Source organism: Schistocerca americana, chromosome X, assembly GCF_021461395.2.
Source record: "Schistocerca americana isolate TAMUIC-IGC-003095 chromosome X, iqSchAmer2.1, whole genome shotgun sequence".
Lineage (NCBI taxonomy): Eukaryota > Metazoa > Arthropoda > Insecta > Orthoptera > Acrididae > Schistocerca > Schistocerca americana.
The window spans coordinates 325,226,698-325,245,754 of NC_060130.1; the positions used below are offsets into that span (position 1 = coordinate 325,226,698).

At 39.8% G+C, this 19,057-nt stretch overlaps 1 protein-coding gene across 1 annotated transcript in view; it reads right to left on the reverse strand.

The window, feature by feature from the left end:
• Nucleotides 1–19,057, reverse strand: part of LOC124556000 (Krueppel-like factor 2) — a 33,529-nt gene that overhangs the window by 5,472 nt on the left and 9,000 nt on the right. The window contains exon 2 of the mRNA XM_047130042.1: nucleotides 17,439–17,552. Coding sequence (XP_046985998.1) covers nucleotides 17,439–17,552 — 114 coding nt within the window. The remainder of the gene's footprint in view (nucleotides 1–17,438; nucleotides 17,553–19,057) is intronic.

Sequence of the window (19,057 nt, forward strand, 5' to 3'; positions counted from 1 at the left end):
CTATTGAAAACAAGGTAGGTGGACTTTATAATAAAGTTTTTATTTAGTTTCATTGTTTTGATTTCTTTCTTAAGAGAGCCGCTGTAACTACCATGAGAAATAGTTTTAAAAAACTCATTGGCAGAGGTGACAGAAAGGATCCAAGGAACGACTGGATACTTAAGATATATTTTCTGTGCAGATATATTTATTCTTATTGACAACAACTTTGAGACATCTAAAAATCTGAAGATGAGAATATATAACAGACGATTGTATAATTTTAGAAAGGTATATTAGAGTTAAAAATTCCGTCGACGAAGAATTCATTAAAGATTGTGCCTAAGTTTGATCGTTTGGGAAAGAAGTAAGTCGTGTCCCTTTCAAAGGCATCATATTTTTCATAAGTGATTCAAGGAAGCTGCTGAAACGAGGACAGCCTGACAGCGATTTGAAGTGCACTGATCCCCCAAAACAGTAACCTTCCGGAACGTAATTAGAACTTCAGAACGCCACTGTCAGTACCAGTGGAAGTGATGTTAACAGAAGAACATTATCGTGAATCAGTAGTGATATCGTGTAAACGGTTATAGGCTTTTGGATCCTGTAACCATAAATCGAAATGGAACGTCATATGTAACTGCCGTATTTTAGAGGGTAATCAGCACTCCGCGTCTTCTAAATAAAAAGTGCAACAATGGCAATTATAGCATCCTTAAAAAAGTCTGAGAGGGAGGTGAAACACAGATGCCAGAAACTTATTTAGCAGCCTCTGACTAGAGGATTAAGTATATTTGAAACAAAGCTGGGCCTAGTGATTGCGTACAAATGCGTGTAGATATTAGCGGGAATCGTCACACAATTTCTGCAGCATTTACAGAAAGTGGAAGCTTTATGTTCACTGGTACGATATATGGGACCAGCACTCAGTCCACGAAAGAAACCTCTTACAATAAATTTGTACGACATAGACTGAAATAGACTAAGAGCGTGTAGGACCCGAAAGACGTTAGGCTAATACACATTATCGAGCGTATAAAAAGAAAGAAAATTAAAGACATCACTTATGTCACAAGAAGGTCTTCTTTTTTGAGGAACCTTACAGAAATTTTAAAAATCTGGAACGGAAGAAGACTGAAGGAAATGTCGATCATTTCACGGAAATCCGATTACGGATTTTGAAGAACCAATTTACAACGAGGAAACCTGAGCTACACTGCGGAAACCTATATGACGCACACTAAAGGAAAAAAAAGTTGTGGAGTGATACAGCAGCGTAGAAGCAGGCATTACCCACGCGTTACATCCCAGCAATAGCGCGAGAAATCTTTACCATCCTTCAGGAACTGCTGATCTTCAATGTATACATCTAAACATTGATGTGGACGTAGATGAACGTTTAAGTGGTTGTACACCGAGTTTCTTTAGGTACAATGAATTCTTTGATCTCTAGTCGGTCTGAACAGTTGTATTATATTATTATTTACTATAAAAAGTGAAGACATCATATATTGCACACAAACACACACACACACACACACACACACGCGCGCGCGCGCGCGCGCGCGCGCACGCACCCACAAACTCACACACACGCACATACGTGTGTCCCTCCTTAACGTCGTCAGGTGCATTTTCTGTAGTGTTTCGGCAGTTATTAACAATTTCATTATTGCAGTGTATTGCTCGAGTCAGCCCAAACAAACACCGATCATGCGACGCCTCAAACAAAATGGTTTTTTAAGCGGCATTTTATGTGCTCATTCGATAGAGAGGTCTAAAATTACTCTACTGCGATATTCATTTTATCGATATTTGTCAACAGAAGCAGTAAAACGCGAAGAATAACCAGTACTTAAGCAGCGACAGCACAATCAGCAACTGCAGGAGTAATGATTATCCTTCCTGTTTTACTGTTCCTGTTAGTAGATATCGATGAAAAGAATATCACACTAGACGAATTTAGGACCTCTCTATCGAATTGTCACGTAAAATTAGTCTTTAAAAATAGCTTTGTTTGTAAAGGGAACGAACTTAATTGCAAGTATGTGCCAAAATACCAGATAAAATGCGCCTCACGTCTCTTAGGAGAGCCACCCTATATAGCAGTATTTGTAGTAGTACTGCTAACAATACAGTTTTATCATTACGTCCCATACCAAAACTCTTTTTAATTCTTGAGCAACTGCGATGTAGAAAAGTATTTTATAAGAGGCCATCGTGAAGTTTCCGTTTGAGTGCATTGCTGCAGGGTATATTCAACCCAGTGCGACTCAGATGCCGGTATATAAGCACCGACATGTAAGCAAGGGTTAGTGTGGCCACTGAACGGAAACTTTTTGATCACCCCTTATATGTGTGAAATCCTTGTCCGATATAAGGAATGGTATGATGGTCTAAAGCTGATAAGGTTAAATAAATAATATGTACAAACGAAAACCAGGAACACAAATGAATCGGTTTGTTAGCCTGTTAAATGGCAGAACACAGTGCTCTGTTCTTTTTGTTAACAATTTCTTAGTTTAAATTCTTAGAAGTTAAATTACACTTATGAACATTAATTACATGTTTCGAGTTCATAACTTTGAGACGCTTATTTGGTGAGAAACTTCCACAGAAGAATATACGAAAGTGGCTTTTTTAAGGAATGAAAACCAGAATTTTTCTCTCTAATTAATGTAAAGTTCTGATCAAATGGAACAGTAAACTTTGGGTTTCCAGACTTACCACTGCAACCAATGTCTCACACAGCTAAATCACATTACTCGCCATACGCTTTTTATTTTGAACTTTATTGCAGGTATAACCAATGATTATTTACTTTATTCTCTGAACTTTCTTTCCATGTATTTCTTCACTAGCACAGTCTGTTCCGTATAACTTGTCATCTCCCTCTGCTATGTTCTGCGACGAGTTTAGTGAATGTTAAACAGAGAAAGCTACTTTTTATGTGTCTCACACCACGGGAAATTCAGAGGACATATATTGCAGTGCACATATTTGTTGTTTCCAGCACAGTGAATTTTTTGAGGAAATAGACGTGAATGAAATCGATAATGCAGGCAGTCCTGCTAAGAAAACTTTATTATAATACAATATATTTCTCTGCTAGGGATAACAGAAGCATCACCAAATGTACTGCCCTTGCGACGTGACACTTTATAAGAGCAAATAACACGAAAGATCTATCTACCACACAATCTGTGGCAGACTCACAAGTTCGGTAGCATTTTTCGCCAGCACGACATACGAGTGCAGACGATGTATTAAACTATGAAGAAGATTAGCTCGTAGCTTCGGTTAACAGAAAGACAACAGAAACCCATTACTGCGAAGAGAGTTCGTTGAACACCGCACACAAAAAATTTACTTTGGAAGGTAGTAAGATCCATTAATATTTGAAACAGTAAACATGAGCAGCAAACGGGGTAGGAGAGGTGGAAAAACAGTCTTGGCTGAGTAAGCGCTAAATGACTCCACTAGTCTGAAATTCAGCTCGCTTGGAGAAGAAATATCACGCCTGTTTCTTTTGAGAATCCTTTGTGCTACAGAATTTTGACAGCAGCTTCAAGTAAGAAGAGTAATGCTTCCGAATGTGTGGCGCCTAGATTACCCCTTTTCAGTGAATCTCCGTCACGCAAATGTTCGCAGCATAAAAGAACAATCACGCCAGTTTGTTGGAAAAGTCGACTGGTTCAGCAAGTGTGATGGAAACTTGAAGATAATAGCAATAGAGTTCCCTCTTTGGTGCGCCGCAGGTATCAAACTGGAAACCGCACCATAAACAGTTGGGAATAGGCACACACGGTGCAGAAAGAAATTCTGATACTTTTAAAACATGGGGGACGTGGAATCCAGCAAAAGCTGCCAGATGAACAACGCTCGTATATTCATTGTTGTCGAACTGCGGCCCAAAATTCGAAAAAGAAAGCCGAACATCAACGAGGACACGAAAGTGTGTGCATTTATCTTAACTTTCCCTAGCTACTGCTTGATATGAAAAAACGCGCAGATACCGCTTAAAGTAGTTGAAGGTACTAGTTTAAGCTAAACACTCAAAGCTGGATGAACTTAAAAGTTCATATTCGCGGTTGGTTACGTTGGGCCCAATTTCTCTGTTATTTGGGTAAAGTTTTACTGTTACTCCTAAATCAGCTCCGCTAGGAATACCTTAATTCCTTTAACATGTCACAATAATAAGCTGCACTACAGTACCAGCGCAGCAGTAGAGTAATCGACATGTGTTATTGTAAAATGTTAAGTATTTAAATTATATGGTTCAAATAGTTCAAATGGCTCTGAGCACTATGGGACTTAACATCTGTGGTCATCAGTCCCCTAGAACTTAGAACTACTTAAACCTAACTAACCTAAGGACATCACACACATCCATACCCGAGGCAGAATTAGAACCTGCGACCGTAGCAGTCGCGCGGTTCCGGACTGCGCGCCTAGAACCGCTAGACCACCGCGGCCGGCTTAAATTATATCTAGTGTTTTAATTTCATGTTGTACAGTGAGCTATAACTCAGTCAATGCAAACTAACATACTGATGAAAATGGAAACACAAATTGAATTTTGAGAACATACTTTCAAAATATCATTTCATACAATAAATGCTCGTAAATCCAGACTAAAACATCACTACAATGTTGATTTCTTCGACAAATAATGGGCTAACCCTCTCGAAAATTCCTGATGTGTTGCGAATGATTGTTGGGGCCACAAAACTCATTACAACTAGCACTTCACGGATGTTGAATTCCGCACTCTCGTCGCCGATTGGTTGCCATTTTGTGGCAGCAGCTCCACAACAGCGTGTTGCTGACCCGGGGTTATTCCAAAAATTCCGCTCGATTCGACGCCCCCTACTCTGATCTGACATTATCAAAATTTATTTTCTGCACTCTATGTAATCCCCACCACAAGTTTCGATTATGCAGTATGGTAGCAGAATTGGAATGTGACTGTGGTAATGCTAGTAAAACGTGATAACAAGCGGCAGAAAAAAAATCAAATGACGCAGAGATCGTCTGTTAAGAATTTTTATCAAATACATGACAAAAAACATCGAACGAATTTAGAGACGCGCCGCTAGCTCGGTATAGCCTGTAAAAAGTGTACTAGATATACTCGGAAAATTTAAATAGGAATCCTTGCCATTCCTTATAGTTCTCGCGAAGTCCTATTGGGTAACAAAACCCGTATTCGAGGGAGACGTTGCCAAAATCTATTTCCCGCATAGGGATCATGGGAATAATATAAGAGATATTTGGACATGTGCAGAGGCTTATGGACAGAAATTTTCCCCTGCGCAGTACGCGAATGGAAGAGGAAAGGAAATCAGTTATATTTGTACGATGTACCGTCCGCCATGCACTGTTCGCTGTTTTCTTCTCCTGATCACTGTCACTCGGAATGCAGCTATTCGAGAGCGATGATATTCCCGTCTCATCGAACTGTAAGGTTACGTCATTAACAGTAACACAAATCTTGTGCGCTCCGAATTACTGCTCGTTGTATGCAAATGATATTACATGTGCTACAGCGGGTGCTCACTCTTCTTTCACATTTCAATCATGTTAAGTGATACCAAATATTGCCTCATGATCAAAATATCATATTCTGAGAGATTGTTATTATTTATTTTCGTTGATTGATGAGTTTATCACCCACACACACGTACACACAAAATCTTTTTCTCCTCTCATATTACTACTGAGCTGACCGCGAGACTGAATGCCACCTGTTGGCGCTGCGCTGCTGTAAGAAATGCACACAAGATGAAAAGGGAATCATTCTAGCGACGATACGGGCTGCAAATGCCAAAATCCACTGATGTTAGCGACTTTGGCACAAGTCAGATCGTTATGGCCAGGCGCTGGAACGAGCATCACGGAAATGGTGGCTCTGGTCGGCTGGTCAAGTGCTACTGTCGTGAGCGTCTATGGCAAGTGGTCGAATAATGGTGGAACCGCGAGCGGGCGGCAATGATCTTCACTCAAAACAGAATGTGGAGGCTTGCCCTCTCTGTAAAGTAGGACAGACGCCGATCTGTGGCTGACGTGAAGATAGAGTGCAACGCTGATACAGGCACAAGTGATCTGGTCAACATCGTTCAGCGCGCACTGCTGAGCCTGGGACTCCGCAACAGACAACGCACACATGTTTCCATTTTGATTCAACGATATCGTCGAATATAATTATAGTAGGTGCCGGTTCATCTGGATTAGACTGCAGGTCAATAGACACGATTCTCTTACACCAGGTCGATGGTCATGTGCGATACATCATCATACAAGCGATAGGCTGGTCGAAACGTGTACCGCGCGACGGGCGCAGGCCGCTAGGGACAGTATTATGCTGTTAAAGACGTTCGCCGGACTTCGTTGGAGCCTGCAGTAATAGTCAAAGGCAACACGGCAGCTGTGAGTTCCTAAACATTATTCCGGACCACCTACCTCCCTACATACTTGATCTTTACCCAGACTGCGCTGTCATCTTCCAACATGATAACTTTCCATGCCACAAGGCAAGAATCGTGTTACAGTGGTTTGAGGAACATGACAGTGGACTCACGTTGATGTCTCGTCCACGAAGTTAGCTTGGTTTGAACCAGATGAAATACATTGGGACATCAGGGGGCGCCGGCTCCGCGCCAGCGAACCTAAGCCTGTAACTTGAATGATCAGTGTATAGCCATCTGGTGCTACGCACCTCTTGAGACCTACCAACTACTTTTCGAATCCACGCTACACAGAATCGCTACTGTATTGCGCTCCAAATATGGACCAAAATGCCACTAAACCGGTGTCCATAATATTTTGGTTCATCAGAATGTGTAGATCTTGGTATGGAACCCCGAAAAGTAGCGTATAAATGAAAACAGCCTTCATCAGGTTATGAAGAAGCATTCTGCAATGCGGTAAGGTCTTCAGAGACCAGTATCTGAGAGTCACGCGTCAGAACCATTTTACCACATGCGCAGATCACTCAAAGGAGGATTCAGCTGAAATTCATGGCGTCACTGTGGTAGCTGTCAACGGTCTTGTAAAACAGACGCCTCACGATCTTCCCGGTGTCGCGCGCACGTGAACGTACTGTGCAGTGTTCTCCGCGAACACACTGGACTTCTGCCAGACATCTGAGTCACGAGCTTTTTATCTCTGCTCATTTATGGCTGAAATACATCTATCCAGTAAGTTACCACCCCACTGCAATCTGTAACTAAACAATACACAACAACACTGCACAGAGACTAAGAAGGAAAAGAAACAAATAAGAAAAAAACGAAGCGTTTCTTTCCCATTAACCTTTGTGCCTGCGATAGCGCAGCCCTGACGAACAACCCGGCCGGCCTGAGTTTTCTCGCCACAAAGTGAACCTGCCTCGGTGCCTTTTTTTAAAGTCATTCTGTGTCACTGTATCCGTTAATTGCGTTGGCGCTTTTCCGCCTAATGGAAACTGGACACGCAGCGGTCGTGGGTGATATATCTGAAACCCCGGGCAGTGCTAATAAATTCCGGCCGCCGGTCGCGTAGTCACAGTTTCCCCATTCAAGCCGGCGAGTTGAATAAATGGCGGTAGCGGCGGGCCGCACGTGAGTGACATGTGAGAAGGCTGGCAGGCTCGCCTTACACCTCTCCACCTCTCCACTGCGCTCCTGACAGCTGCGGCCGAGCCGCCCCCGCCCCCGCCCCGGCAGGCGTAGCCCCTGGGAGGGGGGCCGTGTTCCCACGTCTCATCACGCAATTAATGTTGTGCTTAAAACTCAGTATTTACCACAGTCACAGTTGCGTTTAAATACAGCTGACCACTGGCTACAGCCAATAGCGGTCAGCTTCAAATCTGTAAGAAATCGCAAATATACAGAAATCGCCAGGGCATCCTGCTGTATAATTAAATGCATCAAATCGCTTATGCCACACTGGGTGATCAAAAAATATATTTACAAACCTTGGGGCCAGGCACCTTACACCAAAACAATAAAAGTGTCATAAAATAACACGCCTAAAAATGCTTAGTTTTTAATGAAACGTCGCACTGAACACATCAGTTACACATCGTCAACCTGGTCGTGTCATCAACTTGTAAACTCACAATAAATGTTCAAAATGTCTTCCTCTTGCTTACACACAAACTTGTGTTCGTCTGATCATAGTCTTTCGCAGCCTTTCAAATGCTGGCTGGCGGTGGAAAATTGTTCCGCAGGTTTCCACGAATTTCTGCATGGAACTTGTCCTCCTCCACCCACGCCTCAGTCACAGTAGATCAGTAGATACCAGACATGTGTCTTCTTACTTGCACGGGGACATCTTTTAGTGAGTTTTCGAGAGTCTTCTCATTAAATTTGGGATGCCCCTGGAAAGCCGCTGACAGTAATTTTTTATTAATAACTAGAAAACGACAGATTTTCGGACATTACACGAGCTCCGTTCCCTGTTTTAGTGTAAGGAACATGTCCCAGAAGTTTGTAAAAGTAATTTTGAATCACCGTGTGTATATAAAAACTAGACACTTTCAACTTTGTTACAGACTAACACGGGACCTTCGTTGCCGTGTATAACTGTCTCAAAATTAAAATACTGGTAGTAAGGAGGTGGGGGAGGCGCGATGGATATCCCTAAAGACAAGCATTACGAATAAGCTGCAGCACTAGTAGAGTGGGGCGGTAGATTGCGAGGGTTAGGCACATGAAAGTACACTCACAAGTGTGCGTTAAGGTAAGCACATTTTTCCTAAAGGGTGACTAGCTAAACAGTAAGACAACAATCACAAAAAAGTACTCTAATCTACATCTTTGAAAAAAATTTAAAAATAATTTAAATGCAATATGTTATCGAACACAAGTTTGAAAATGAAAACGTCTCAGTTTTTAGCTTTCAGATTTTTGTGATTCATGACTTTATTGTTCAATTACTCGGTAACTTTTTGTCTGTTTTGTCTGTTTCCTCCAAGGTCCTCATTCCCCCCTCCCCCCTTCACCCCTCCCCCTCACCCCCTCCAACCCCTTTCCATGTACATTTACGTTGCCGTGTTAAGCTTAGCCCAAGCTAAAAAGTACTCATGTCTCAAACGATTCTACATATTTAATCTTACAGTAAGAAACCTTCACGGTTTCTGCATATTTGTCATTTTTGTGTAGTTTTTGTAGATCTAATGATGGCCTCCAGCGACCTAAACAGATAATCAATTGTATTCCATCGCAGTTGTGACTGTAATCAGTATTTCGTTTCCAGTGGTTGCTTCATCTCTTGCAGGCAGTAAGTTTGCCTCAATAATGCTCTGCTGGTATTCTGCAAAATGAATCAACCGGCACAGTGCTACCTCAGCAGCAACAGCGCGTCCGTCACGTGGGCTCGCATTCAGCACTATTACCGATTTAGAATTCAAGCCAACTAATACACTTATCTTAATCTCCTTTGTTATTCTTTCTGTACGTGTAGCAAGCGATAAAGATAACACAGCAGAAATTTGAAAGAAATTTAAGTTCAGAAAGTGAAATTAAAATTGTAAGGCTTACCAACAACAATGTAACTCCGTGAGAGACGGAAAAGGACTTGGAACATCAGTTGAACGGAATGGATAGGTTCTTGAAGAGATATTATCAAAGGAATATCAGTAAAAATAAAATAATAATGTAGTGGAGTGTGGTCGCATTGAGTCAGGTGACAATGGAAGAATTACCGGGTGAACAAGAAGTCAGTATAAATTTGAAAACTTAATAAACCACGGAATAATGTAGATAGAGAGGTAAAAACTGACACACATGCTTGGAATGACATAGGGTTTTATTAGAACAAAAAGAAGTACTGCTAGACGCGTGAAAGGTCTCTTGCGCGCTTCGTTTCGTGATGATGGTGTGCTCAGCCGCCACTTTCGTCATGCTTGGCCTCCCAGGTCCCCAGACCTCAGTCCGCGCGATTATTGGCTTTGGGGTTAGCTGATGTCGCAAGTGTATCGTGATCGACCGACATCTCTAGGGATGCTGAAAGACAACATCCGACGCCAATGCCTCACAATAACTCGGGACATGCTTTACAGTGCTGTTCACAACATTATTCCTCGACTACAGCTATTGTTGAGGAATGATGGTGGACATATTGAGCATTTCCTGTAAATAACATCATCTTTGCTTTGTCTTACTTTGCTATGCTAATTATTGCTATTCTGATCAGATGAAGCGCCATCTGTCGGACGTTTTTTGAACGTTAGTATTTTTTTGGTTCTAATAAAACCCCATGTCATTCCGAGCATGTGTGTCAATTTGTACCTCTCTATCTACACTATTCCGTGATTTATTCAGTTTTCAAATTTATATTGACTTTTTGATCACCTGGTACATCAGAAAATGAGAAGCTGAAAGTAGTAGACAAGGCGGCGAAGTACCTGATGACGCCAGAAATAGATAGGACATAACATGTAAACTGCCAACAGCAAGAAAGAGCTACATGTTAACGTTGAATATAAGTTTAAATGTGAGGAAATCATTTCTAGAGGTATTTGTCTAGTGTGTAGTCTCACACGGAAGTGAAACGTCCACGATAAACAGTTAAGAAAAGAGTACAATTTTTTCAAATATGATGCTATAGAAAATTTCTGAATATTACATGGATAATTCTGATAAATAATTAAAAGATACTGAATGGAATCGGGGAGAAAAATGTTTACTGGCACAACATGACTAAGAGTAGGGACAGGTAGACAGAATTCTCACTAAGGTATCAAGCTATAGTTAATTTTGTAATAGATGGTACGATGGGTGGGTGGGGAGCGGGGGGTACTAATTGTATAAGGTTATAAAGTCGTGAATAAAAATGGTTCAAATGGCTCTAAGCACTATGGGAATTAACATCTGAGGTCATCAGTGCCCTAGACTTAGAACTACTTAAACCTAACTAACGTAAGGACATCACACACAACCATGCCCGTGGCAGGATTCGAACCCGCAACCGTAGCAGCCACGTGGTTCCGGACTGAAGCGCCTAGAACCTCTCGACCACAGAGGCCGGCAGTCGTGAATAAACTAAGCAAGTTCAAATAGATGTAGGTTGCAGTAATTACACAGAGATGATGAGGCTTGCACAGGGTAAACTAGGGTTGACAGTTGCGTCAAACAAGTCTTCGGGATAAACGCCAGCCCACCGAGTCGTAAGTGGACTAAATGATCTGAAATCGTTTATCTTCACTATCGATAACACAATAAATTTTTTAAAAAAAATGGATATTTGTCACAAGTGTCCTCACCCACAAGAAGATTTTTACAGAACTCTTGAAATAGTTCGCCTCTATGCGAGTCTGACAAATTACGGCTAGCGGAAGAATGCGAGCGATAGAGAGACAGAGAGAGAGACAGAGAGAGAGAGAGAGAGAGAGAGAGAAGGATTCTACGAAGAGATGCATGGTTCTGTTTGTTATTATTTATTCATTCTTGGAAGATTGGAGGAGTAAGACCTTCTCTTAAATCTAACAGGGAATCTTCATATTTTACAGTATTTTCATTATGACACACGTTTTATAAGAGGTCTTATATTAGTATGGAATCCAGTACTCCGCAATGATTATGGTATCAGCAGTGAAAACAGTAACAGGTAAAACAGAAATTTCTTTGTGAAAAGAAGAACAGTATGAATAAATTACTGGCAAATAAATTGAGACTGCGTGTCCTGGAATCAATAAAAGCCAGAGAGGAAGGAAGAAAGGAAGACAAAGAGGTATGTGATACAACACATATAATGAAGAGGTAATAGACTTGCTGAGAAACGAAAATAGAAAGAACCACAACTGGGAGATGAGATATTATACCGCTTAAATCAACTGCAGGGGATATGCAACGACTTGCTTAGACAGGAGTTCTTCTATGAACTTTTTTCTATTTTCATATTCATACATGAATCCTAGGCAAACGATTATTTGTCGATGGCTCACAACAATCTGGCTTTCTTGTAACGATCGAAATACCATTGAATTACACGATCTAGGAGTTACAGCTGTTGCTGTTCTAAAACTGCCGTTTACTCATTCGTGTAACATTGCAGTTGCTTAGTTTAAGAGATAACTGGTAGTCGCTACACAAATGACTGATGTTTCGCACGTTAATAAAAAAAAGGCGTAACAGGTTGTACGAAAGTTGTAAGGAAGATCAGGATTTAAAGTCCCGTTGACGAGGAGGTCATTAGAGACGGAGCACAAATTTTGTTTTGGGAAGGATGTAAACGAATTCGACTCTTCCTTTTCAAAGGAACAATTCTCGAGCTTGCTTTACACATTAAGGGAAACACCCGGAGATCTATATCTAGATGACCGAATGAGGATTTGAACTGCCATCTCTCAAATGCCAGTTCAGCGTCTTACACTGAGGCAACTAACTCGGTCGTTCTTAAAAAATGTCATCTCTCTGTAAATGACGGTATTGTATGCAGATCATTATAGCACTAAACTGCGGTACGCGCTGCATGTGTTCAGGTGAGCCTAGATTATTGTTCATACCGAGTTCTATCTCAAACTGAAGTCTCCATCCGTTTTCAAGTGAGATCGTATGACTGTAAGCGGCATCCATATCGAATAAACGATTGTGCAGAGTTTGTGTAGCCTGTATCAATGAAAAATGAAAAATTCGAAACACCGTGGTGATTACTTCTCTCCTGTTTTCTTACTTATAAATTTGTTCATGACATGTACGCTTGCGCTAAAAATATCTATGAAACTTACAGAAGTATCTCGAACCTGATATATGGTCTTTTTATGTATTGTACCGAAAATATAAACGAAATTCCAGAATCTTATACTTGCTCGATATTCTTCATTTGATCTCCAGTTTCTTTGTGGCAACTAACATAGCATTCATCAGAAATCTCTAGTTCACTGAATATGATTCATACCTGACATAGGACCTTCCATTGCCAGTTTCTCAATTTTCATTTGTCACAGTTTCAGTTGGGTTTAGCTGGAGTAGATCAATGACGATACCTAATTTATTTGGAAACCCTAAATAGTGTGTGAAATGAAGCATAAGGTATAACAAAGGTGAATAGTGAGCTGATCATTTGTTAAATTACTAGGCGATAATTTAAAGCGATGGACCTGTTTTCCGACAATATCGATACGATCGCTAGTTCAGTTTCAGTTCGTCATTTAACAATAGATTATGGCGATAATATTTACTTACATGATGTTTACACTATCAAAATTCGTTTCTACGTAATCATCAAGTAATTCTGGAGATCTACCCCACTGTCAGCATTTTTGAAGGCTTGAGAATAAAGAAGTATTATCTTTTCACAACGTTGCAACTTCCTCGTTAATTCGTAGGTGGGACTGAAGCATACTATTTGACTCCTCCTACATTTTTCCTGGAGATTAGATGGGTAGATCACATTACTAATGAGGAGGTACTGAATAGAATTGGAGAGAAAAGAAGTTTGTGGCACAACTTGACTAGAAGAAGGGATCGGTTGGTAGGGCATATCATCAAGCATCAAGGGATCACCAATTTAGTATTGGAGGGCAGTGTGGAGGGTAAAAATCGTAGAGGGAGACCAAAAGATCAATACACTAAGCAGATTCAGAAGGATGTAGGTTGCAGTAGGTACTGGGAGATGAAGAAGCTTGCACAGGATAGAGTAGCATGGAGAGCTGCAGCAAACCAGTTTCTGGACTGAAGACCACACCACCACCACATTTTTGTGACAATTAAGTGAAATTGCTCATATTTGATAAATAGTTTTGTTTGAAGCGTTAGGAGCATCGCAGTTTCATTCTAGTTCACTTTTCAGAGAAGGCCAGTTACTCGAAGAAGTGACGAGAACTGGACCGATTTATGGACCAATCCTACACTCGGTGAGTCCTTACTTGGTTACCAGCTTATAAAGTTTAGTACTCACAAAAAGAAGAATTCGTTAAAGAAAGTTACCTAAACGAATTTCGGTTAATCGCAGGTTGGTTCCTTCAATAAGGCCACTCGTGATTCCCTCCCCTACTTTTGCCTCCGTCTCTAATGATCTTGTTAAAACAATTTCAGCTGTTTCACGACTATAATTTTAAGCAAAAAGATTTCGCGTCCGCTAACGTGGTCACATTTCGTTGTCCTTAGTAAAGATTGAGTCAGCTGTGATCACTTAACTTTGATTCTGCGTGAACATCAAATCACGTTCAGATAAGTAACCAACACATAGTAGGAATGTGAAGTCCATTACATTAATTCTATATACAGGCACAAAAAACTTTGATAGATACGACATCGGTTAGATGATAATACTTATATGTGATACAATGCTTAACGATTAATTACAAACCGAACAAACTAGAGACTACAGAAAAAAGAAAAATAATTATTAGTGTCTAAAGAGTTTGTCGGAGGTAATTGCATTTTATTATTTTAACAGCTTTTCAGAATGAGTGACCCAGATTAACGAAAGAAAATAATTTTTCATTCTAAAAGGCTCTTTCTCACATTTTTTGTGGAAGTGATTTGCCGCTATTTACGGCTATTTCTGTTGTTCTACAGGTAGAGGACTCTCTCCGACGGTCGGAGTTGAAACAGGAAGCCAAAAATATTCTCATTCGTCCAGACTGCAGTAATACACGTTAGTTGTATATCATCTGATTGTAAACACATTACAATTGTTTTTCTAATAGTCTTGTGTCTACATATCTTTTGAAAAAGTCTTTAATTATTCGGTACAAAAAAAGCCGATCCCTGAAGCTACTGTTAAAGGAAATCACAGAAATTGGAAGCTTCTAACTTACTTCCTATAGAATGTAAAAACTGATGCTGATATAAAATATTTTCTGTGATGTTCACTATTAATGTAAACAAAAGGCTTGATTTTAAAACACATTTCTGCGTTTCTACCGAAAATAAACTCAGTGCATATGAAGCCTTTTAGAAATTACCGGTGCAAATATTCTAGTATTTATTTAAAAGACTGGAACAATAGTTCGGATAATGGAAACAAAATTTTAGTTTGGAAAGAAATAATAATCAAGAAGCGGGAATGACAGAGAGAATAACTTTCAGGTATAAAGTACTGAAGTTCACCTGGCACATATACCGAAAAGATAGTAAATAAATAATGATCAGTGAGGACAGAAGAAAGAACATAACATCGTGGGGAGGATATCAAATAACAGAGGAAACATAGGACATTTCAGTCGAAATGGGGAACAGAAGTTGGTCATAAAGGGAAAGCCGGCCGATGTAGCCGAGCGGTTCTAGGCGCTTCAGTCCGGAACTGCACTGCTGCCACGGTCGCAGGTTCGAATCCTGCCTCGGGCATGGATATTTGTCATGTCCTTAGGTTAGTTAGGTTTAAGTAGTTCTAAGCCTAGGGGACTGATGACCTCAGATGTTAAGTCTCATAGTGCTTAGAGCCATTTGAATAAAGGGAAAATAGCAAAGCTGCAGTCGGCAAGACGAAGCTTTGTACAATGCCTACTCCTATATCTGTATTAGGTTCGCTGCCACACGGTGTTTGGCAGAGAGTATATATTTACTTCGTATATTTACCCCTATCCTACGCCACTCATGCGTGCTACAATGCAATAAATATATCGGCAACACTGTAGGTAATCTTGAATTTCTTTAAGTACACCGTCGTTCTAATTATACGAGATGTTGATGGTAGAAGCAATATGTTGCTTGACACGTTTAGGAATGTGGGCTCGAAGAGTTTTCTGAGTCAGGCTCCATCCGTTCCGTATATGGTATTCCACTAAAAATTTTTGAACGTTTCTATATTCGTTGATCAAAAAACCCCGTGACAAAGCATGCAGCTCTTCTTCGAATCTTCTCTGCCTTATTATTTGTGCTCCTTTACAATGAAGGTGAAGATCATTTCACGTACTTTGGATTAGATACTCTAACAAGTTCTATTACAGTTCGAAGCAGATTGTCTGCCATAAGAAGCATATTTTCCCCAATGACTATTTCTACACTACATTGCACTGTGTACCAGAAATAGCAGTGTATATCTATACCTTGGCAAGTAAAATAGAATAAAAGCACGGGTGTCCCTGCATTTCGGTTGAAACTTAATGTGTTGTTTCCAGTACTGTGTCCCATACATAATTCTTACTGAAGTATTTGGATAATATTGTATATTATAAATTACAGTCGAGCTGTACTTTAATTTTTAAACTTATCCGCATTGTCTCATGGACTGAGGGGAAATGACAATGTTTATGATGATTCCCCATTTGGATCAGTACTTTAATCTCAGCGGCTCCTTCGGCGCCTTTAGAAAAGAATATGCCTTCCGTCTACGTAATCAAAAACAAATACAGAAAGCGACACAACGTGGAAACCCATCACAATCACATACTAAGCTATTACACTTGAAAGATAACAATAATGATTCGAAACGGCGAATGCCCCAGTGTGTATCTGGAACGCTACGAAAATTCTAGGCCACCTGTGCTGTATGTCATTTACATTCATCACCTTTTCTGCTAGTATAGTTTCTGTTTCGGACATGTCTGTCTTACAGATTGTCAGAACCTTCCCTTTTGTAGTTATTTGATCATTTATTACTGGATTTCGCCAGAAAACACAACTGTTAGCATAGTTCTGCTGATTGGTCATTAAGGTGAAATGAATATATTTACATCCAGAACTCCGAGCAGAAAACCTGTTGCGAGTATCCCTCCAAGTATAAAGAGGGATTGATACACATAAACTATGAAGGGTTTTGTGGGAAATAAAGTTTCATTAGGAGCCTGATTCTTATATTTCTATATTCGGTGGTGTATTGTCGAAATTTCGAAGTTTTATTAGAAATTTAGCTTCTCAAGTTGGTGAGAAAAAGTGGACATGTGCAGGCACATTCATTGAAGAGCAAACCCAGTTAACCAACATATGCTACATTATTTATCCTGGTGAGTGATGTGAAAATATAACACTTGTCTTTGAAAATCACTTTCAGTATAAGGGAAATTTCAGTGTAATCCCTGAGCCTACCGCGTATTTTTTCACATTTGTGAAAATACACGGAGCAAAACCGCAGCACTAGTAGATGTTATTAAGTGACCTTTCTAGTTACATACCGTCTAACGAAAAAAACAATAAATTACAGAAAATTATTATTACATAACATCTGACTGAGATTTTACTTTACGATATACATACAGAAGTAGTAATAAGCGGGAATTTTGAAATATCTCTGATTTTAAGGCTTTTCTTCCGAATGGATTCAAGACTGTAGCAATTTGGATGCACAAAATAGTCTCGAAACCATTTTTTAAAATTGGTAACACAGATAGTTACATCCAGTCCCGGAAGAGATGCGAAACAAGACAAATAAGCAAAATATAAAATGATTTTCTGACTTGAGGAAGTTAACTTGCGTTTTAGGGTTAGGCGCGGAAACTAAGTTATTAAAGCATTAAATACTATTTTCCTTGTAAGAAGGAACCATGCTATAAGCTTCACCACAAGGAAAAAGTAAGAAAAGAAGCTTACATCGTACTGATCATAGGAAGACGTCAAAGACGCCTCGATCCCAGGATGCAATCGTGATCCACCGAAGAGGCCTGGTGGGCACCCAGGATGATAGGTCTCAGCAGCTCGCATATTCTGTTACGGCAGAAAAACATCAGCCAAAATTATTATTTACTCGGTGAAACGACAATATGCATTAACGTCGCCTACCGCGAACTTCTTAAATTTAGCATTTGAGAACCGAACAAAAATAAAAACGGAATAATCTTTTGTCAGTTACTAGCTCTTTTTTTCGGATGATCACTTCTGACCTAATATGTGAAAGTGACGGTTATTACTCTTCCTACAAACTGAGTTTAAGTTTCCAATGGTAGCCATGTACACTTTAGGTATCCTTAACTGGAACAGTGAGCACAATAAAAGGCTACTGTATATTAAACAATTACACTCCTTTTTGCCAAAACCAATGATTAACTGAATGACTGAAAAAAAAAGAATACTTCGTCCATAATGGCTCTTTGTGGAGGCCAGCGACTAAACAGGTAACACACAGGAAATATTTCGATTTATTGCTTCTGTCAATTTTTATATAAAGTCAATTACGCGTTTAGATCGGTATAGCATTGTCATCAGGTACAGGTAGAGTTAATTTTGTTCACATCACAGAATGTACTTGTGGCTCGCACACGTGTTGCCTGTTTGCCAGATAGCGATGTTTCAATAACGTTACCCGTCGTCTTGCACTAGTGAATAAATGTTATCGTTACTGCTGGGTTTCGGGGCAGTTTATATATTTCTATGCAGTAAGTACAGTCTCTACACATATTCAGAGCTATGTGAAACACTTTTCATTTGCTTTAAAAAATAGTAACATGTCCTCACTAATGCAATGCTATATGCAAACTTCTTGTATAATTGATGTCTCTCAAACTGACGTTAAGTCAATTCATCGACGTGAACAGATTGTAATCCACGTTGCTATGATGGCATAACCGTCTAAAAACGTCGTGAACTTTAAAAAGTGAATGAGGCAGTAAATCGATGTCCTCCTTCAGGATCAATCATTGTCACACACGCCCACATACACACAATCCTCTATTCTTCTATAGATCAACAAACTGCTTGTTATAAAGATTATACAGATCTGATGGGTGTATCAGAACAGAAAATGGGATTAATTCGAGACGTCACAAGCCAATGCCATGAAACACTACACAAAAAGTTAATATGTTGTTCTGTTGTTCTTAAATAGTACCTTTATTTTCATTTAATTACTTAAAAGAAATCTTATCTGTAAAAAATGTTGCATGTATGGCACAAAAGAACATTATGAATGTATGTAATTGTAGGATTCACTGTACACGAAGCAGCTAACGAGTAGGACATCATTTGAGTTGACGAAAATTCTATAGCAGCTTTATTATAGAAACTTTCGCTTACGAGTTACGTCTATCTGTTGAGTTTTGATATGTAGCTAAATCCATATATGTACTTCGTTCCTATGCCTTCTAGTAAAAATTCACCGAAACACACAGTTCACTAAAAATGGAACATTTCACAACATGATGATATTTGACAATTAACGTATCAATTTGTTTAGAATTATATGAATGTAAATAATATTAAAAAAACCTGTTGCT